This window comes from Loxodonta africana, chromosome 4, assembly GCF_030014295.1.
Source record: "Loxodonta africana isolate mLoxAfr1 chromosome 4, mLoxAfr1.hap2, whole genome shotgun sequence".
Lineage (NCBI taxonomy): Eukaryota > Metazoa > Chordata > Mammalia > Proboscidea > Elephantidae > Loxodonta > Loxodonta africana.
Genome location: NC_087345.1, coordinates 130,538,388 through 130,561,976, shown reverse-complemented (window position 1 = coordinate 130,561,976; position 23,589 = coordinate 130,538,388). Strand labels below are relative to the sequence as shown.

Genomic DNA, 23,589 nt, shown 5'->3' with positions numbered 1-23,589 from the left:
GAGGTATACTTCACTACCCTACTGCCATAAACTTGTGTTGAAAAATTGTGCCCTCACAAAAACCTCAACACTTGATTCTTTTTTTGATCTAAAGAATTAATGCATATACACAATTGTAGCTTAAAATTTAAGTAAAAGATAAACTTAATTTCAAAACTAGTTTGCTTTATTTTTCAAGATGTTGTTGTTAGCCACCATGAGTTAGCTCTGACTCATGGAGACCCTATGTCTAACAGAACAAAATGTTACCTGGCCCTGCACCATCTTCATTACTATTGGCATGTTTGAGTCCAGTTGAATAATATTCTGTTCTCATCCATGTGGTTTTCATTGGCTAATTTTCAGGAGCAGATTGCCAGGCCCATTCTTCTTGCTCTGTCTTAGTCTGGAAGCTGCTCTGAAACCTGTCCACCACGGGTGACCCTGCTGGTATTTGAAATATCTGTGGCATAGCTTTCCAGCATGACAGCAACGCAGAAGCCACCACAATATGACAAAGAGACAAACTCCCCTCCTTCAACTTTTATTTTGAAATGCTAGTTTTTCTAGGTAGTTTTATTTAAATGACTTCTTTCTCTGGTACCTATTATATAACGAGGATCTTCTGTAAACATTTAAGGTGATTTAAAAACAAAATAAGAAATTGAATTTGGAAATCGCTAAAACAATTTGACGTGATTAGGTACATACCTTCTTCTTTCTGCCTTTGCTGATATCAGCTGGGCTTCCTTCCCAAAATTACCACTATTTTGACTTTGATAAAAATGTCCTTGGTTTTTAAAAAATTTTTCTTTATTTTTGACCACAAATATAAATTGCTTTTTAAAAACTTTATTTTTTAACTTTATGTATACTGTATATCTAGTCCTTAGTAACTTTCTCTTTTATTCAGTATTTTGTTTGTGAGATTCAACTTCTTGTCACATGTAGCTGTGCAGATGACTAGTTCTAATTTCTACAACAGTACTTTAGCGTTCTTCTTTTGACGGATAGCATGAGGTATTTCCTGTTTGGGAGGTCATGTGAGACAGAAGGAATTTTTAAAATAAGTAATCCTGAATAAACATGAAATTCAGGATTCTGAGAAGTGCTGAACTGAGCACGTGATGTGCTATACTGCTGTTGTTTTCTTGTTGGATGGTTTAAGCTGAAGAGCTCAGATTTTGAGATATGTGCTAATTTCACACCATGGTATGTCTGTGGTCAACCAAATTAAGATGTAGTCCATTTGGGGCAGGAACCAAGGGCTTCCATTTAGATGGAAGAAAACATCCTCTTCTCTTTGAAATCTGGGTATTTTGGAGAATACCACAAGGCGTGGAAATGCCTGTAGTTATTACAGTGGTTGGGGGTGCAGGAGGAGTAGGGAAGCTGCAGGGGCAGATTGGTATCATTCTAGGATGGCTCTGGGTGTTGTTGGGTGCTGTCAAGTCAATTTCAAAGCACAACAACCACATGTGACAGAGTGGAGCGGCCCCATAGGGTTTTCAAGGCTGTAATTGTTACAGGAGCAGATTGCCACATCTTTCTCCCTGGAATGGACTGATGGGTTCAAACTGCCGACCCTTCAGTTAGCAACTGATGCTTAATCACTAGGCCATCAGGGCTCCTTTAGGATGGATCTAAAAACCCATTGCCATCCAGTAGATCCTGACTCATAGTGATCTCATAGGACAGAGTAGAATTGCCTCACAGGGTTTCCAAGGCTGTAATCTTTACAGGAACAGACTGCCACATCTTTCTCTGGCTGAGCCGCTGGTGGGTTCCAACCACCAACATTTTGGTTACCAGCTCAGTGTTTAACCATTGTGCCACCAGAAAGCCATTGCTGTTGAGTTGATTCTGACTCATAGTGACCCTGTAGGACAAAGTAGAACAGCCCCATGGGGTTTCCAATCTGTAATCTTTACAGAAGCAAACTGCCACATCTTTCTCCCATGAAGTGACTGGTGGGTTGAAGCTGCCCATCTTTCAGTTAGCAGCCCAGAGCTTAACCACTGCACCTCCAGGGCTCCCTCTGTGTCACCAGAAGAAACAGAAAAACCTGTCATTGTCCAGTGGATTCCAACTCATTGCAACCCTATAGGACAGAATAGAACTTGCCCCATTGAGTTTCCAAGGAGCGGCTGTTGAATTTGAACTGCAGACCCTTTGGTTAGCAGCCGAGCTCTTACCCATTAAGCCACCAGAGCCCTGTATAATTGGTTGAAAATGTCTTGTGGTGTGATTCTCTTCTATCACCCCAGAAACTTTAATAAATTTAATCAAATTTTCGGCCTGTTTTCTGCTGTGTCTTAGGGAATTTAGCAGTAGTGCTTTTATAATGCCTGAGCATAAACTGTATATGAAAATGTAGAAACAACTGGAAGAAGTCAATTGATGAAAGGTTAAAATAAAAAGGGCTTATTCAAATGCAGGCTACCCATCTAATTTAGAACCACCCTGGCTGAAGCCGTCAATAACTAGTAATAGTTACTATAGTAATATTGTATGCTAGGGGTGGGTTAGGAAGAGCACTGGATGCAGAATCAGGACTGTTGTGGTTGGAAAATGCCTTGTTTTAAGTTTTGAAAAATGGGTGAGTAGAAATTTGAACTGGGCTTTCATTTAGGAAAAAGTAGGTGCTACTGTTGTCAGGTTTAATTTTTTAATCTAATTTATCCTCCTTTTTAACCAGCTAGCTGGGTGAGCCGTTAATATCTGGAAATCTCTTTTTATTTATTTATCTTTTAATTCTCTTTTTCAAATCGGGTGGCTAGTTTAGATCAGTGGTCATCAAATTTTCATGTGCTTCAAAATAACTTGGAGAGCTTTTTGTTTAAAATACATAGCCTCAGATTGTATTCTAAAAATCTATCAAATTAAAATCTTTTGGTTTGGGGACCAAGAATTTGCTCTTTTAAAAAGCTCTGATTTATCTTTAATTTCAGCTCCAAAGTTTCAAGTTTGGTTCATTTCATTATCTCCTTGGACACTCAAATTCTGCGATTAAGTTAGCAGTTTTATCAGCATAACACTATACCTATCTCTACATTGTTTCAATATATCGTCATATTTCACTTTCTGAAGGATCTCAGGGTTAATAACTCAAGGTTTTATATAAACAGATTATTGCCAGAGTAATTATGAAGCATGACCTGTCAAATATGTTTTTAGTTCAATTATTAAAGGTTTATTTTTAATTGTGCTTTCTTCAGAATAACAAAGCAAAGGGCTTTTTACAACATATGAGGGGTCACAGTGACCAAATCCTGTTCAGCTTGTGGCTAAGCCTTATTCTTCTCTAACAAACCAAAAATACCAAACCCACTGCCATCAAGTCGATTTCGACTCACAGTTACGTAGGAATAACACCAGCTTACGTGTGAACAAAAGATGCTATCTCTTCTTTTCACAGAAATTGTACTTGATTTTCTGACCTGTACTTCCTATCTTTAACACTCCAGAAATCTGCTCTTTCATTCAGAATAGTACTGTTTCAATAATGATCATGTATTCACTTTCATAAATTCATTCAGAATATTTGATAATGACCAGAGAACATATCTGAAATTATTTGCACTTAGTTGCTCAGAAAAATGTAAATTAATAGTTCAAGTAATAATTCCTGACCTGGGATTTAGAGATTAGTAATTCTTTTCCTCACATTTTAAGACATGAACGGAATGTCTAAAAATATATCGAGAGTTTGAGTGTGCATTTTAAGTGGAAAAAAAAGCATATATGCACATATTTCTGTCCCTTCTTTTACATTTACTCACAGCAGATTAATAATTAAAATCAGTCATTCTTTCTATGCTAGTGATGACGTGAATTGGTTTTCATCAGGGAAGACAGACAACAAATACATATATTCATTTTAATTTATTGTGCCTTAAGTGAAAGATTACAAATCAAGTCAGTCTCTCATACAAAAACTTACATACGCCTTGCTATGGACTACTGGCTGCTCTCCCCCTAATGAGACTGCACCCTCCTCCTCTCCACTCTGTATTCCCCGTGTCCATTCAGCCAGCTCCTGTCCCACTCTGCCTTCTCATCTCGCCTCAAGATAGGAACTGCCCACATAGTCCCATGTGTCTACCTGAGCCAAGAAACTCACTCTTCACTGTATCATTTTCTGTCTTATAGTAAGTCTGGTCTTTTTTGTGAGTTAGAATTTTATTCTACATTCTTCTCCAGCTCTGTCCAGGTCCCTCTATTGTGATCTCTGTCAGAGCAGTCAGCAGTGGTAGCCGAGCACCATTTAGTCACGCTTGACTCAGGCTGGTGGAGGCTATGATAGTTGTGGTCCATTAGTCCCTTCGGACTAATCTTTATCTTTGTGTCTTTGTTTTTCTTCATTCTCCCTTGCTCCAGATGGTGTGGGACCAATGGAGTATCTTAGATGGCCGCTCATAAGCTTTTAAGACCCCAGATGCTACTCACCAAAGTAGAATGTAGAACATTTTCTTTATAAACTGTTATGCCAATTAAGCTGGATGTTCCCCATGTGTGGGACTTTATTTATTTAAATGTATTTGTTGTGCTTTAGATGAAAATGGAAACCCTGGTGGCATAGTGGTAAAGTGCTACAGCTGCTAACCAATGGGTCGGCAGTTCAAATCCTCCAGGTGCTCCTTGGAAACTCTATGGGACGGTTCTACTCTGTCCCATAGGGTCGCTATGAGTAGGAATCGACTCGACAGCACTGGGTTTGGTTTTTGGTTGGTTAGGTGAAAGTTTACAAATCAAGTCAGTCTCTCATACAAAAGCCATACCCACCCCGCCATGCACTCCCAGCTGCTCTCCCCTTAATGAGACAGCACATTCCTCCTCACTATCCTGTATTCCCTGTGTCCGTTCAACCAGCTCCTGTTCCCCTCCTCCTTCTCATCTCTCCACTAGTTAGGATTCACCAGCATAGTCTTACGTGTCTACTTGAGCCACAAAGTTCACTCCTTGCCAGCATCATTGTTTATTTTATAGCCCAGGCCAATCCCTATCTATAGAGTTGGTTAGGAATGGTTCCAATCTTAGGCTATCAAAGGGCCTGGGGACTATGACCATCAGGGTCTCTCTAGTCTCAGTCAGACCATTAAGCCTGTTTTTTTTTTTTTTTTTAAATGAGAATTTAAGATCTGCATCCCACTGTTCTCTTGCTCCATCAGGGATTCTCTGTTATGTTCCCTGTCAGGGTAATGATCAGTGGTAGCCAGGCACCATCTAGTTCTTCGGGCCTCAGGATGATGCAGTCTCTGGTTTATGTGGCCCTGTCTGTCTCTTTGGGCTCATATTTACCTCGTGTCTTTGGTGTTCTTCATTCTCCTTTGCTCCAAGTAGGTTGAGACCAATTTATGTATCTTAGATGGCTGCTTGCTAGCATTTAAGACCCCAGATGCCTCTCACCAAAGTGGAATGCAGACCGTTTCCTTAATACATTTTGTTATGCCAATTGAACTAGATATCCCCTGAAACCATTGTCCTCAGACCCCTGTCCCTGCTACTCTGGCCTTAGAAGCTTGTGGCTGTACTGAGGAAATGTTTTTCTTTTGGTTTAGTCCAGTTGTACTGACTATCCCTGTGGTATGTGTTGCCCTTCCCTCCCCCTAAAATTTTTTTTGTCTACTGTCTAGTTAGCGCATATTCCTCTCCCTCTCTTCCCACCCTCGTAACCATCAAAGGATATTTTCTTCTGTGTTTAAACTTTATCTGGAGTTCTTATAATAGTGGTCTCATACAATATTTGTCCTTTTGCAATTGACTAATTTCACTCAGCATAAAGGCTTCCAGATTCCTCCATGTTATGACATGTTTCACAGATTCATTGTTGTTCTTAATCATTGCATAGTATTCCATTGTGTGAATATACCATAATTTATTTATCTATTCATCTGTTGATGGGCACCTTGGTTGCTTCCAACTTTTTGCTATTGTAGGCAACATGCAATGAACATAGGTGTGCATATATCTGTTCATGTGAAGGCTTTTATTTCTTTAGGGTATATTCCAAGGAGTGGAATTGCTAGGCCGTATGGTAGTTCTATTTCTAGCTTTTTAAGGATGCACAAATTGATTTCCACAGTGGCTATACCCTTTTACATTCCCACCAGCAGTGTGTAAATATTCCAGTCCCTCCACAGCCTCTCCAACATTTATTATTTTGTGTTTTTTGGATTAATGCCAGCCTTATTGGGGTGAGATGGAATCTCATTGTAGTTTTGATTTGCATTTCTCTAACAGTGAATGATCGTGAGCATTTCCTCATGTATCTGTTAGCAGGCTGAATATTTTCTTTAGTCAAGTGCCTGATCATATCCTTTGCACATTTTTTAATTGGATTGTCTTTTTGTTGTTGAGTTTCTGCAGTATTAAATAGATTTTAGAGATCAGATGCTGATGGGATTTGTCATAGCCAAAAACTTCTTCCCAGTTTGTAGGTAATCTTTTTACTCTTTGATGAAGTCTTTTGATGAACATAAGTGTTTGATTTTTAGGAGCTCCTGGTTATCTAGGTTCCCTTCTGGTGTTTGTGCATTGTTAGTAATGTTTCGTATCCTGTTTATGCCATGTATTAGGGCTCCTAGTGTTGTCCCTATTTTTTCTTCCTTGATCTTTATCATTTTAGATTTTATATTTAGGTCTTTGATCTATTTTGAGTTAGTTTTTGTACATGGTGTGAGGTATGGGTCTTGTTTCATTTTTTTTGCAGATAGATATCCAGTTACGCCAGCACTATTTGTTAAAGAGACTGTCTTTTCACCCATTTAACTGACTTTAGGCCTTTGTCAAATATCACCTGCTCAGATCTGGATGGCTTTGTCTGGATTCTCAATTCTGTTCTATTGGTCTATGTATCTGTTGTTGTACCATTACCAGGCTGTTTTGACTACTGTGGCAGTATAATATGTTCTAAAATTAGGTGGTGTGAGGCCTCCCTCTTTGTTCTTCTTTTTCAGTAATGCTTTACTTACCCGGGGCCTCTTCCCCTTCTATATGAAGTTGGTGATTTGTTTTTCTATCTCGTTAAAAATTGTCACTGGCATTTGGATCAGGATTGCATTGTATCTGTAGATCGCTTTGAGTAGAATAGGCATTTTAGAATGTTGGGTCTTCCTATCCACAAGCAAGGTATTTTTTCCACTTATGTAGGTCTCTTTTGTTTTCTTGCAGTACTGTCTTATAGTTTTCTTTGTATAGGTCTTTTACATCTCTAGTTAGATTTATTCCTAAGTGTTTTATCTTCTTAGGGACTACCTTAAATGGTATTGACATGGTGATTTCCTCTCCGGCATTCTCTTTGTTGGTGTTGAGGAATACCACTGATTCATGTATGTTTATCTTGTATCCTGATAGACTGCTAAACTCTTCTATTAGTTTTAGTAGTTTTCATGGGGATTCTTTAGATTTTTCTCTGTAAGATTATGTCATCTGCAAACAGAGATACCTTTACTTCCTCTTTGCCAGTTTGGGTGCCTTTTATTTCATTATCTAGCCTAATAGCTCTGGCTAGGACCTCCAGCACAATAAGAGTGGTGATAAAGGACACCCTTGTCTGGTTCCTGTTCTCAAGGGGAATGCTTTCAGTCTCTCTCTGTTTAGGATGAAGTTTGCAGATAACAAATATTTTTAATAATTTTGTGATAAATAGAGCATTTAATTGTTTCACCTGACTTATTTATAAGGGGTTAAAAACTGGTTTAAAATATAAACAGGCTTAAAACTATCCCACCTTCTGGTTAAAATAATAATAACAAAAACTCTATAGATAAATGAATAGAATAGAATTCAATACTGTTGAATTTCCCAGGTCTCAAAGGCTAGATAAACTATTATGGAAAAGAACAAATGGAGTTTTTACTTCTCTAGAAATTATAGTATCTAATCCAATATCAGTGATCCTCTTGATAAATTTGTATTTGCTCACCACATTTTTAATTAACTTAGGTGACTGTGCTGTTGGCAGCATAGGCATTCTACAGAAGCCACCAGCAACAAGTGCTCATTTATGCTTTAGAAATGTTCTGTAAAATCTTACTCAGGTTATTTTTTCTTATGCTCTCTATGTCACTTCTTTATTCTCAAGGGCAACAGATTATTCCCTCCTATGTCTGTTTTCTCCTCCCCTGACCAGTTCCTTTTCCTCATTACAAGTAGAGATAGGTCTCTTTCACACACTGCTATGTCCTCAAAAAGTACTTGTTATTAGTTTTGTATTGATACCTATTTCTTTTTTGACCTTTTAGATTTGTGCACAGTGACAAGAGTTTCTGATATTTTAACTGCAATTTAGATTCTGCTTCTGACCAAGATGAAGCAACATGTGAAACAACTAAAAAAAAAAAAAAAAAAAGACTATATATAGTAGGTAATACAAAAAAACCAAATGTACTGCCGTTGAGTCGATTCCGACTCAGCAATCCTATATGACAAAGTAGAACTTCCCCATAGAGGTTCCAAGGAACACATGGCAGATTTGAGCTGCTGACCTCTTGGTTAACAGCCATAGCACTTAACCACTTCGCCACCAGGGTTTCCAATAGGTAATAAGTATTATGTAATAATATAACATATATAACATATACACCTTTGTCTCACTTATTGAATACTTCATTATCCAACATTTCACATTTACGACAATAGTGAAAAATCTATTATCTTACTATTTTGTGCATTAACAATGTACATCTGGCAGTAACAAACACTGAGGTGCAAGGTGAAAGTAATGCTGGCTGTGATGGTTAACGTTACATGTCAGCTTGCACTGGGCCATGAGCCTCTGTGGTTTGGCAGTTAAGTAATGATGCAATCTGCCAGTTATTATTAATGATGTAAAATGGCAGCTATGTAACAATGTAATCTGGCAGTGATCTGATGTGGTCACCTTCCGTTTTCACGTATTGCCAATTTCACATAATGACCCAGTCTTTGGAACCTAACTATGTCAAAAAGTGGGGAGGGCGTACATGCATATATATACAAAAATAGCTTTCAAGAATACTGGACCTCAGGCAGTGAATGATAATGATCTCTGAGACTCTGAGATAAAAATAAAGTGTTCCTTACTAGTGATCACCAACTTACTGACTTGAAAAAGTTTCCAGGTTATAGTACGGGGTTTGGAAGCCCATACAGAACCCATCTCAGCAGTCTCCAGGGGTTGAGAGGACTTAATCTAGAGAATGGGTAAGCCAAGTGTGGTAGAGTTGACAGGGCAGAGTATTGGAAAGCAGAGAGCTGTTTTTAATATTCATATTTATTAATAATATCCCTGATGCATCTCTTCATGTGCTTATTACTCATTTATATATGTTTTTTGGTGAAATATCTAATTGCACACTTTATCATTTATTTAATTATGTTCCTTGTCTTCTTATTATCTTATTGTTGAGTTGTAAATGTTTTTTATATAATCTGAATATAAGTCTCCCACTAAGAATAAAATTTGCAAATATTTTTTCCCAACCTGTGGTTTGTACTAACTGGCATTTATGAAATACTTCACCCAACATCTGCAGAGTTCACATTCCTTTCAAATGCACACAGAACACCTACCAAGATAGATTATACTCTGGGCCATAAGGCAGGAGAAGTCTTAATAGATGTAAAATTATTCAAGTAATAAAAAATATTGTTTGATCACAATGGAAATAAACTAGAAATCAATAACTGAAATCTACCTATGAAATTATCAAGTATTTGGAAACTAAATAACACACTTCTAAATACTTCATGGGTCAAAGAAGAAAGCAAAAACAAAAAAATATACAAAGAATTTGGAATGAATGAAAGTGCAACATACACAAATTTGCAATCAATAACAAGAAAACAACTCAAAAAGTCAGAATATTTGAATAGACACTTCACCAAGCAGATGTATGAAAGGCAAATAAGCACATGAAAAGATGCTTATTATCATTGGTTATTTGGGGGATGAAAATTACAACCACAATGAGATGCTAGCACACAAGTATTAGAATGCTTGAACTTAAAAAGACTGATCACACTAAGTGTTGACAAGAATGTGTAGCTATCGGGACTTTCACACGCTGTTGATGGGAATGGAAAATAGTATAACCACTTTGGAAAACAACTTTATTTATAGATTCAAACAAATCCCACCAAGCTATTTCGTAGGTATGACAAAGTGATTCTAAGTCTATATGGAAAGGCAAAAAAATGGTCAACAAAATGTTGAAGAACAAAGTTGAAGGACTCACACTTCCTAATTTCAGGACTTACAATCAAGACGGTTTAGTATTGGTAAAACAACAGACACATAGGTCAGTGGAGCAGAACAGAAGTCCCAGAAATAGACCCATGTTATTATAGCCAACTGATTTTTGACAAAGGCAATTTAATAGAGAAAGGATATTATTGTTAAAGAAATGGTGCTGGAAGAATTAGATGTTCATATGCAAAAAAAAAAAAAAAAGATGGTAGACTCACCAGATCTTAAAACTTTCACAAAACTTAAAAGGATCATAGAACTAAATGTTAACTCAAAGCTAACAAACGTCTAGAAGAAAACATAGAATAAACTGTACATAACCTTGATTCAGTGATAGTTTTTAGATAAATCACCAAAAGCATGACCCATGAAAGAAAAGCAAACAAAAAAAGATTGGTTGGACTTATTTAAATTAAAAACTCTTTTTCTGTGAAAGACACTTTTAAGAAAATGATAAGACAAACCACAAACTGGAAAAAAGATTTATGAAACACATATCTGATTAAAGGCTTGTTTTTAGCCAAAATATACAAGAACTCTTAAAACACAACAATGAAAACACAACCCAATAAAATAGTAGGCAAAAGATCTGAATAGACACCTCACCAAAGAAGATATACAGATAGAAAATTGCCATATTAAAAGATGTTCAACATGATATGCCATTAAAGAAACACGGATTAAAACAACAATGAGATAACAGTAGATACACAGTATAATGCCAAACCCCCCCAAACTGACAATACCAATTTCTGGTAAGGATAGGGAGCAATAGGAACATTGCTGGCAGGAATGCAAAATGGTATAACCACTTTGGAAGACAGTTTTGCAGTTCTTACAAAGCTAAACATAGTCTATCATGTGATTCAGGAATCACACTCCTAGGGATTTACCCAACTGAATGGAAAACATATACATGCAAAGAAACCTGCACCTGAATCTTTATAGTAGTTTTATTCATAATTTTACAAAACTGGAAGCAATCAAAAAGTCCTTTAATAGGCAAATGGATAACTCTGGTACAGCCATACAATGTAATACCATTCAGTGATTTAAAAAAAAAAAAGTGATCAAGCCAAGGGTATGGAGAAATCTCACAGGGATCCTGCTAAGTGAAAGAAGCCAGTCTGAGAAGGCTCTATATGATTCCATTAACATGACTTTCTGGATAAGGCAAGACTATAGACGTGGCAAGCACATCAGTGGTTTCTAGGGTTTGGATGTGGGATAGGGTTGAATAGGTGAAGCACAGGGCATCTTTTAGAGTTGTGAAAATGTCTTGCATGACACCATAATGATGGATACGCGACATTATGTCATTGTCAAAATCCATAAAACTTTAAGACAGAAAGAGTGAGCTTTAATGTATACAAATTAAAAACAATCATTTTGGAGGCTAGGGAATCCCAGGATGGAATGCAGAATGTGGCAAAATGATCTAACCGTGTTACAAATGTATGACATGACCTCATTTGAAGGGGTTGAGGAAAAACTTCCTGACATAAGCAACTTTGAAAATGGAACCTGTAAGACTAAACACTAGATGGACTTTACATAAACACTGCACTCTAGTAGATAAAGTAGTTTCCCACATAGAATGGGTTATATAATTATGAAACCACTATAAATGTGTACTGGAATTAAACAATGAAGTAAATGGATAGTGAATGATACCTGCCACCTTTCTCACTGTTGGAGTAAGAGATTAAAGACATGCAAGAGAAGAGACTAGAAAGATCCAGGTAGTAATGCATTAGAGTTGGAGACATTAGTATAAATCCATGTTTAGCTTAATATCTATACAAGCAATTAAATACAGAAATATTTATAAATATGTGTGTATTATGCATGGGTTAGTATAAAAAAAATACACACATATATTTCCTTACTCTGTCATCTGAGAAAGCCTAGAAGCAAAGACACCCATGTAGCAATGCTCACACTTAGCTCCAAGATCTTGGTTTCAAGTACCTTTCTCCACAATGAACCAGGGCTCTTTGGAGAAATGGCTGATTTAGGGACTGTGGTAGCAAATACATAATAAGAGCCTGGGGCATATTTTTATGCAAAAAAGTAAGGAAATGCTAACAAAACAAAACAAAAACAAGCAAACAAATAAATGAACAAAAAGAAAATACACTGTACAGGGTAGATGTCAAAGAGGTACAGGAGTCAACTGAAAGAGCTCCCAATGGCCAAAATTGGAACAATTTAAGCAACCAATTATATACAGTAGCACTGGATTATGGGACATGGTTCAGTGGTAGAATTTTCCCCTTCCATGTGGGAGACCTGGGTTCAATTCTGGTCAATGCACCTCAAGCCCAACCAACATCCATTTGCCAGGGGATGTTTAAATGTTGCTCTGAAACTGAAAAAGTCTTAGCAGAGCTTCCAGACAAAGATGGGCTAGCAAGAAAGGCCTGGTAACCTACTTCTGAAAAATCAACCAATGAAAACCCTGTGGATCTCAATGGTCTGATCTTCTTGTGTATGGGGTTGCCATGCGACTTGATGGCAGTTAACAATAACAACCACAGTATTGTGTTATAATCTGAAGTATAAAATAAATTTCCTTATGCTTGTTTTTTTTTTTTCTGGTTTTTGTACTGATATAAATAATTGAATAAATAAATGGGACAGTAGACAAATCTGTGCAGAGTTACTCTGCCCTCAAGGAGGTGGAATATAATACCTCACTTCTTAAATTTTGGCTGTACATATTGACTTCCTTTAAAAGAGTACATTATGGAAGAGGGGGAAAAATTTTACAGTAGATAAGCCTGACAAACACTATCTCAGCCAAGGGATCAAGGTTAACTTCAATAATGATAAATCGTATTAGTAGTAGGCACCCTTGATATGATGTGATAAGAATGGAACTTTATCTTTCTGGTATTCTCCCAAAAACCCATAACTCAAATATAATCATGAGAAAAACAGTAGACTATCCCAGGTCAGGAACAGTCTACAAAATACCTGAGTAATACTCCTGAAAACTGCCAAGGTAAACAAAGCAAAGGAAAGTTTGAGAAACAGTCACAGCCAAGAGTATTGGAGACAGCAAGACTAAACATATTATAGTTTTCTGAGATGGGATCCTTGAATAGAAAGCTGTTATTAGGTAACAACTAAGGACATAAAAAGTCTGAATAAAATACAGACTTTTTAAAACAATAATGTATGAATATTATTTCATTTATTTTGGAAAATATGCTATACTAATGTGAGATGTTAATAAGGGAAACCGGGTGTGTGGTATATGGGAACTCTGTACTATTTTCACAGTATTTCTGCAAATTTAAAAGTATTCTAAAAGAAAGGATTTCTTAAAAAAAAATTAAGTTCACTTCTTCAACCATATCCTCTGTGGTTCTACAGCTATAGGCTTTGATTCAACACCCCAGTTTGTAGACACTAACTTTGCTTTTTGCCTTGTGATGTCTCTCTGTCCATCTCATTCAGTGATGGTTTATTTTGTTTATGGGATGGTTGGACAGATGCAAAACACAGAGCAACTGATGATGCAGAAGCCCAGGAAACATCCCTATCGCTGCCAGCACAAGTGGACATGCAAAGGTCGGGATCCACAAATCCCCCAGTTAAGGCTGCAGGTTAGCTGCCTAAAATTTTCTGTAAGGATTTTTAGTCCTAGCTTTTCAGTAAGAATTTATAAGTAATGTTGGTTGAACCAGAGTTTATTCATAAAGGTTGTTACATCTTTTGAAAGAACATATTTACGTAGATGGTACATACTAGACTGTGCACTCATCTCTGTAAGCCTTTTATACCCAGGCCTATTCTTGGCACATAGTACTATGTTTATAAATATTGTTAAATTAAATGTAATGGAGCTAATTTGACTTGACTCCAGTTGAAGATTACAAAAGTGTTGTAGTACTTGTTTTATTAAAGGAACATGCATAAAGATTAGCATCTGTGTTTTGTTTCAGGAATCTATATAAATATACTTTCATTTCAAATAACATTTGAGAAGATGGTTACAAGAGTCAGTCTTGCTTATCTATCTACTCTAGACACTCATTTTTACTTTCATTCACTTATTTTGGTACTAGTTATATTTTTCCTTTCTAGGGTTCAATTCCATTGTGTATTACTCATATAATTCAGTTAATACGTAAGCGAATGTAAGGTTTTAACTAACCAGTATGATCAACTAATACCCATGCAGTCACTTGTATGAATTGTAGATTTGTAACAAAGATGTTAACATAAAGAAGAATTATTTAATAAATAGTAAATGAAGCATATTGACCTCTTAGAATCAGTGGAGTCCTGGTGGCACATCGGAAGAGCTACCGCTGCAAACCAAAAGGTTGGCAGTTCACATTCACCAGCTGCTGCTTGGAAACTCTATGGGGCGGTTCTACTTTGTCCTACAAGGTCGTTAGGAGTTGCAATTGACTCGACGGCCCCAAGTTTGGCTTTTTGGTTATTCAGAATCAATAGATCCAATTTTTAAAAAATAACACGCGCACATCACAAGGTAATTTAAATAGATATTGTGGATTCCTTCCTCCCAGTTTGAGTCAGTGTGGAAAAAAAGACAGCGTGTACGCTCAGAATTTTCCATTTTGGTTTATAGTGCATTTTCAAGTTTATTTTAAACATCTCAAGGTTTCAAGACAGACAAATTAATCCTTGCAGATTACCCTGAGTGTCCAAAGTGGCACCAGACTACTCTGAAACTGACCAGAGCTGCTCTAGTTATACTCGTGGCCACAGTGACAGGATTAATGATTTGGGGTGATTAAATTCAAAGCAAATGTTCGTATATAGAGATTAACATATTTCTTTTGGTGTTTACTTTTATTTCTTTAACTTCTTTAAATTTCTTTTTCATTCTGATTTTTTTTCATTATTATTTCAATTGTTTAACATTAAAAGATTCAGTCAATGATTACATTAAGAATTAGTAGTTTTTCCTTGCACACAGGAGGCAAGAGGCTTGTTAATTTTTAAGGTCTATTCTATTCATAATTTTCACTAACTGGTAAATAGTGTGGGTTTGGCAGTCACAACTTTATAACCTAAAAGTTTCATATTTTTGTGAAAGCATTTAGTTTCAAGAAAGTTGATTCGATCATTTTAATACAACTTTTGATCATTAGAAGTACCTGGTAGTTGATATTTTAAAGTTTTACATAATGTATCTGCTGCCGGAAAATACAAGTCCAAATTAAATTTAATATTTATTCCTAAAATGAATTCTCTTTCTTTATAAGTTATGGAGAATTATATTTGTTATTGCTTCTATTTTTCTATTTTATGTTAGGAAGTGTGATAAACAGTTTATATATATTTAAGTCGTACAACAATCTTGTACATTTGTTAGGCATTTCTGCCTTTTGTATATGTGGGAACTGAGAAGCAGAGAAGCTAATAGTTAAGATCACAGAATTCTAATCTGCCAGGCTAAACACATGAAAATTAAAATGCATTTTAATTTTATTTACTTTGTTTATATTGTTCATTTTGACTTACTTTTTCTCAAGAGGAAATCTCCTGGGTCTCTATGTTTATTTGTCCTTTGTCAAATTAGAGAGGTGAAATGCTGTGTACAACCTTCTACTTGACCAGTAGTTTATGTATTCTCTTGTGTTGTCAATTGAATGAATGGCTAAATCTTTTAAAAGGTACAAACTGGTATTAGTAACAACATAATTAGCGTTACTACTTTTCTTCATTTTTTTCTTAGTAAGCCATCTGAGAAGATATTCTTTCAGTGATAACTGCAATGAGGAAGTGTTTGGTATTGAACATGGAAGCAAATACCGCAATTGTACACATATTCCTCCCAGGAAATTCCAGGACAATACAAACTCCACAGGTATGGTTTTATATTATTACATTTTGCAGGAGATTTTATTTCAATTCTTACCTATAATTCTGGGTTCTTTTAATCTGTTTAAATCTGCTTAGACTGTGTTTCGCACCCTTAGTGGTTGCTAGTTGTCATCTAGTTGACTCATGGTGTCCCTAAGTGTACTAGGGTAGAACTGTGCTCCGTAGGATTTTTAATGGCTTATTTTTCAGAAGTAAGTCACCAGGTCTTTCTTCCAAGTTACTTCTGGCAGGACTGGAACCTCCAAATTTCCATTAGCAGTGAAATGTGTTATTCATCTGCACCACTGAAGGACTCCTTGCTAAAACTCTTCTTAAATACAGCTGTCTCCAATAGCCAACTTGCCACTATTTCAAGATTTGTAATTTCCTTGCTAGGTAACCACAAAAATACCTGAAAAGCTCTTCTCATTTTTGAAATTCCAAATTTATTAACTTACTATATTAGGAATGTCCTAAGTGCTTAGGTCATGGGTGAGATGACACAGAATTTAAGAAAAATTCCCTGCCCGCAGGAATCTCATGGTCAATGTGTGAGACAGTCAACAGATTCAAATGGCTCTGCCCTGTGCAGCGTCATCTGATAAAACTGTTTTCTGGCAGGAGCCTAGAGTAGCTTCTTGCTTTGGAACTTCAGTATTTCTAAAAGTAAAAGAAGTATAGGGGATGGAGTGTGGGTATAGGATGATACGTTAATAGTTACTTGATTCCATATTCCCGAAATATCAATTTTTTTGAATGAAAAGTAATTTAGATAGGACATATTATACCAAACCCACAAATGTATAAAGGATTAGAATGTAATTTTCACATGAATACTTAAAATGAAACAGATTTTTCAGGAAATTGTGCCTGGGAAATAAGTTTATTCTCTTCTGCTGTTGGAGAAGATTTGGTGGACTGTGAGATGCGTTGGCCTAGATTGGTTTTGTTCATATGATTGCCTTTTACCGTACCACCCAATGCTGTACCCATTTTTATCTGCATAGATGTCACTTTGTATGCTACAGTGATTGCTGTTTTTGTAGTTATTATTATAAAATGTGACTAAAACATTTAAATCATTTCTAAAAAATAACAATGTTGCCGAAAGATTGAATTGTAAGGCATTTGAAGATCAACGTGAGTCAAGATGAAAGAAATCACTAATTACTAATTTAGTCAGGCTGTATGAAGCTCCTCCAATTCATTCTGCACATTGAGGCCAGTAGACTCCAAAACGCAAATCAGTGGCCAGAGCACCCCCTTGCTTATAACTCTTCAATGACCTTCCGTGGTCCTTAGAATAATCTATGTTCTCTTACATGATCTACAAGACCCTTTGAACTTTAATTTCCTGCAATAGCAGCCTCATTTTTCCTAACTCAGCTCTCTCCTTTGTATTGTATTCTTCAGTTAAACTCATCTTTATAGTTAATAAAATGGAGCACATTCGCTCAGCTTTGAGTGTTTATTCATGCTGATCCTGCTCTTTTGAATATTTACATCTCATTGCATTTCCCTGTCTTCTGAACTCTTCCAGCATGCATGCATATTTGAGAATTGGAAGGGTTCAAAGGATAGGTAAGTGCAATTAGACGTACATATTCATGTGTTGTCTGAAATATACATATATATATTTATGTATATGTATATTTCAGACTACACACCCTTTTTTTTCCACATAGCAAAGTGTCGAAGGCCTCTTTAAGTTAAAATTGATCTGCATCCTCTTTTGAAATGGAAACACATGATTTCCTTGAACGACTATACCATAATTTAATTCCCAATTTATATGAAAATTAATTATTTTCATTTTTTTTGCCTTTATGTATCAAAATGGAGCCCTGGTGGTACAGTAGTGAAAAGTCCAGCAGCTAAGTGAAAGGTCAGCAGCTCGACTCCATCAACCTCTCCTTAGAAACCCTGTGGGGTGGTTCTACTCTGTCCTATGGGGTCGCTATGAGTTGGAATTGACTCGATGACATCGAGTTTGGACTGATATCAAAATAATTCTGATAAATTTACTTGGCATGAATTTTTGACAATGTTCTATGATTCCTTAACGTTGGATTGCTGCCAAAAGTTTTGAATGTTTTAAATTTTGATTCATGTTATCAAACTGTTCTACCACATAGCTGTATGTAGATGTTCTTTTTTCCCCACAGTGGAATTATACTTTTTAAATATTTGCTAATATAACATGGTAAAAATTACATATTAGATATATCATTGGTATATTGTATTACTAGGGAGATTAAATATAAAACCATTTACTTATTGAATATTTGTATTTCTTCTTCTGAACACTGTCTCACCATCATACTTGCTCCATTTTGTTATATGATGCTGTTTATTTTTTATTTACTCATAAGTACTCATTGTACAATAAGCAGACTCATCCTTTCTTAAGTTACAACTATCATCTACGTATGAAATCTATCGACAATGATAATTTGTACAATGTAAATACTATGAATTGTATTAAAATATAGTATTTCTGGTCTGTATGTTGTTTGGATAATTAATAAATGTGTTCTATTTAGGTTTGATGTTTATAAGGTAGTCTATATACTAAAATATATGCAAACCACAACTAATATACATAGATTTATGATGGGTTTAATAATTTACAAACAATATAATTATATAAAATATATTTCCACGTTAAATTTTTAATAATTAAATTAAAAAATCCACATTAATTTTTATACCACTCCTGTAAAGCAGAAAGAGGGTGATCCAGACAGGGAACAGGGGTATAGAAAAAAGTGCATAACTTGCCCTGATCATAGGAAAAAGTGAACTGTCGGCTTAAGGCTTTATTCTTCATATCATGTCTCTTAAATAAGTCTTAAATAGGTCAGTATTTCCCCCACTGAGAACATTACTATGTTATTCTCTGTATGTGTATGTTTCTGGGCTTATCTAAACACTTGGAGGCCTTCCTTCAATGTTGGTCACAGCACTGTGGCACTCAAGAAGTATTTGTTGAATATTTCTATTATATCCTTGGCATATCAACAATGGTCTCCAATACTCTAAATAAGTGCATTTTTCGATGCAATAATTTCTTTTCATTTTACTGCACTGATAAAGGCCTAAGGAGCCCTGGTGGCTTGGCTGCTAACCAAAAGTCAGCGGTTGGAAGCCACCAGCTGTTTTGTGGGAGAAACATGTGGCAGTCTGCTTCCGTAAAGATTACAGCCTTGGAAACTTTATGGTGGCATATCTACTCTGTCCAACAGAGTCACTATGAGTCAGAATCAACTCTACAGCAATGAGTTTGGATAAAGGCCTGAGTTTCTTTATTGCTGTGGTATGTGACTTTCAGGCAAATGAGGAAATTGTGAAGTAAATAATTCTTGCCCTATTTTAGAGGTCAGATGATACCACAGCAAATGGCATATCAAGGTAAATTTCTGGATAAGCATGCGAGCCTTAAAGTCGTTTAATTCTGTCAATAACTTATGATACCAAATTTCAGCAAACCCAAAGAATACGGTTGCTCTTACAAAAATTTGACCGCATCTGTGGCCTGAGGTGTATTGAGCATTTTTTCTCGCCAAGGCAATTAAAACACAGTTCATTAACACACTACTTCGATGCCCACACTAATTGTCTTTACTTTAAAAATAAAATGCCCCAGGAAGAGGTTTTCGGAGAATCAGGTATTTTGCTAATTCAAAAGTGAAACGTTTTCTGTTGTATTTCCTCAGATATTATGCTTCCTCATACACTCAAAGATTCTCCTAGGCTTTAACGTTAATAACTAACTTTTGAATACAGTGTTTTATAGTTTACATTTTCACGTACATTTTGTTTAATATAAAGATATCAACTAACTTTTATCAAATTCTCTGATGATTTAAAAAAATATTATGCAATATTTGTATGTACAAAAATTTAAAAAGAATATAATACTTGAGTACCCACTACTTAGTTATAAAAAATTATTAGTTCAGCCAAAGTGTTTTTGTAGCCATTTCTGAACATAGGTTTCTTTTAGTACATATTTTAAGTTTTTCTTTTTTGTAGAGATAAGTCTGATGGTCATTGAGGCCATAGATATTGGGATCACAGTGAATAATTAGTTTAAAAAAGTTATTTATAAAGTACAGGCGAAAAATACCTTCTACAGTGTAAACCTCTTGCCATCGGAGTCGATTCCAACTCATAGATGACCCTATAGGACAGAGTAGAACTGCACCATACAGTTTCCAAGGAGCACCTGGTGGATTCAAACTGCCGACCTTTTGGATAACAGCTGTAGCTCTCAACCACTATACCACCAGGGTAAAGTGACTTTGAAAAGCATATTTTTTCCTCAGTGGTTTTTCTCCTGGTGTCTTTTAGTCTCTGTTTTCAAAGATAGCCCTTACTTCCTTAGATCTTTAAATTGTTCAAAACCTACCTGATGATTCCTCTTAGAATTTTTTGAGGCGGTTCCCTGCTGTAAAGAAGAAACTTCCATTTATTGTATTTATTAAAAACAGACTCCTCTGTTTAGGTGGATTTTGAGTGCTAAAATTGTCACACTCAAACTTCACCCTCTGGTCATTGCAAAATCAAAAACAAAACAAAGACAACCAATAAGCTAGTTATTTCAGTTCATCCTGTGGTTGCTCCTAACAAACAAACAATTGCTGTGGTGTCGATTCTGATACATGGTGACTCCACGAGTAGAACTGTAATCCAGACAGTTTTCAGTGGCTGAGTTTTTGGAAGTAGATTGCCATGCTTTCCTTCTGAGGTGCCTCTGGGTAGACTTGCACCTTCAATCATTTGGTTACTAGCTGAGTGCCTTAAGCCCTACATCCTGACAAAGAGCATCTGACAACCACAACAGGAGCCAGATTTCTGAGATTGCTGAGAATTTACTGTTTTAGTTCTTTAAAAGCCCACCACTTTTTCTCTCTTATATAGTCTACCTAAATGTATTAATTAATGTTATTATTATTTTAGGCTTTTTTATGCCCCACCACTTATTTATTTATTTATTTTTACCACTTACTAGTTATACAACCCTGAGTAAGCTAACTAACTTTTACTTTAGTTTCCTTATTTATACTTAGCTTTATTTAACATTAACATCAATATCTTTATTTACAAAATCAGGGAAATGAAGTTAATAATTTTATATATCTTGTAAGTTTCCTGTGTGGAAAAACATTTAATGTATTTATGTGCATAAAGAATTCAGGAAATGATTACACAAAGTACTCAATAAATAATAACCATGAGTAGCTTTGGCATTTATCACTTCTAAAAATTATTCCTCAGTGGAGGGGGAGTTCATTTCTTAAAAGTGGGGCAAATTTACTTTTAAGGAAATCGTTTACAAAATTAGCTGTAAGACTTATTTTTTATATTGAAACATTTTTCTCATTCCTATTTTTCCATTTCAGTAAACCCTAAGCTAAACATATGTCCCAATGACTGGCTACAGAAAAATGGCAAATGCTATAAATTTTTCAAAAACTTTGAATCATGGATCAATAGCCAAGAATCCTGTTTAGTAAAGAAATCACATCTCTTGATGATCCAAGACAAGGCTGAACTGGTGAGATCTCATTTGTCTTGAAAATTACCCCTTTCAATATAAAAAAGTTATATTTTATTATAAAAGAATTATAGCTCTGATAATTACAACCATTTATTGAATTCCTACCATATGCCAAACACTGTGCTAGGCATTTTACAAATGTTATTGTATACTTTAGTGCTCACGATAACCTTATGAGGTAGGTAAACCAAACCAAGCCCATTGCCGTCAAGTCTATTCCGACTCATAACGACCCTATAGGACAGAGCAGAACTGCCCCGTAGTGTTTCCAAGGTGCCGCTGGTGGATGTGAACTGCTGATCATTTGGTTGGTAGCCTGAGCCCTTAATCATTGCACCGTTTCCAGACGAGGAATCTGCAGACCTTGACAGGTTGCATACCTTGCCTATTTCATTCTACAAGTAAATGGCAAAATTGGGGTCACTAACGTCATTGCCTGCCATCCTTTCATGTAATCTCTTGGAGAGAATGATAGGAGCTTTTTGAGGTACCCATCCAAAGTATTACTAATTTCTGGCAACACCCCTAGTGACTTGGGTAGGGAAGACGAGACACTTTGGTTTCGGTGTAGCTTCACCGTAGGCAGCAGTTTTCTTCAGGGCTGCATATTGCTAGAGAGAGACAATTCATGGATAATTGTTGCTCCCTTGGACAAGCTTACTCACTTTCAGTTTTTGCTTCACACTCCCCTTGCACTCCTTCCTCCGTTGCTGTTTATATCACCAGCCCATGATTTCCATTAATCAGCACCTGTCTTCACATAATGTATGTAAGAGTCACGTACTTAGAAAACCTTCCTACTTTGATTTCCTGCCCTGAATACGCAGAAAACCTCTTCAGTCTTAAGCTCTTCCTGACTAGGAAGATAAGAATCAAGATCTTTTAAAATCTGTACTAAAATCAGAAGAGGATATTTTAATAGGTTTAACCCAGTTAATGTCCTCTGGATCTCCTTTCACAGGATTTCATACAGAGTAATAGACAAGATGGAATTTACTTTTGGATTGGATTGAACATTGCATACCCACCAAAGACATGGACCTGGCTAGATGGCAATCCATTAAATCTACAGTTGTGAGTGTTTGGGGTTTGAATAACACTCGGGACTACCTGAAACTCCAGGTAACCAATTGGTTCCTTAGGTGAAAATCTTTCATCTTTGGTAATGCAAGAATGATCAGGAATTTGCCTTAGAGAAACAGAGACTCCTGAGCTAATTTCTTTTTATATTTGGGTTTTCATTTAGTTTCCCTATAATGCCAGGGATATAAATGGAAAATTGTGGCCAATATAAAATTCTTTAAATCTGGATTCTTATGCAGTGTTCTTGAAGGTTTGTAGAATAATCCTTATTTTGATTAGTAGAAGGGCTTCAATGACTGGAAAATATTAAAGGAGAAGTTACAAATAATACAATGGCCAATTTTTACTGTTTTTAATTTCTGTCTCCCTAATAAACGATATCTGTATCTACCTTTCTGGTTAAAATCCATGGGTAGAGAGGGCTGAAGTCATGCATAAATTCCCCAAAACATAGGCAGAAAGTTCAGGGACTTCAGAGGGAGTCCTTCTCCTCTCAGATCAAGGTTTCTGCTGTCATCCAAAGTTAATCGGACTTCCTGAAAAATTAGAATGTTGAGTTGTCTCGAAAAGAGATGTGAAATTGAGATGACTAGGAAGGTTATGTGTCCTGAATGATAGCAGTGGGCCCATAGGCTTGCTGAAGGATAGTAAAAAATGCCCCGAAACAGGAAGCCGCTCAAGAAGTGAATATTCTAAACCCGCTGCAGTCAAGTTGATTCCAACTCATGGTGACACCATGTATTAGAGAGTAGAACTACTCCATAGGGTTTTCATGGCTGTATTCTTTATGGAAACAGATTGCCATCAGGTCTTTCCTTTCATTAGTGCTGCATGGGTTTGAACTGCCAACTTTTGGGTTAGTAGTCAAACTGTTTGTGCTACCCAG

The 23,589-nt window shown here is 36.2% G+C and overlaps 1 protein-coding gene across 5 annotated transcripts in view; it reads left to right on the top strand.

Moving 5' to 3' along the window:
• LOC111750867 (killer cell lectin-like receptor subfamily F member 1) overlaps positions 1-23,589 on the top strand; it is a 53,900-nt gene that overhangs the window by 14,742 nt on the left and 15,569 nt on the right. The window contains exons 1-4 of one of the 5 annotated variants that reach the window (XM_023549097.2): positions 5,102-13,789; positions 15,930-16,061; positions 21,463-21,617; positions 22,582-22,694. In XM_023549097.2, coding sequence (XP_023404865.2) covers positions 13,651-13,789; positions 15,930-16,061; positions 21,463-21,617; positions 22,582-22,694 — 539 coding nt within the window. In that variant the 5' untranslated portion in view covers positions 5,102-13,650. Of the gene's footprint in view, positions 1-5,101; positions 13,825-15,929; positions 16,062-21,462; positions 21,618-22,581; positions 22,743-23,589 lie in introns of those variants that run through there. The other 4 variants (XM_023549096.2, XM_023549098.2, XM_023549099.2 and 1 more) reach the window with 4 other exon arrangements.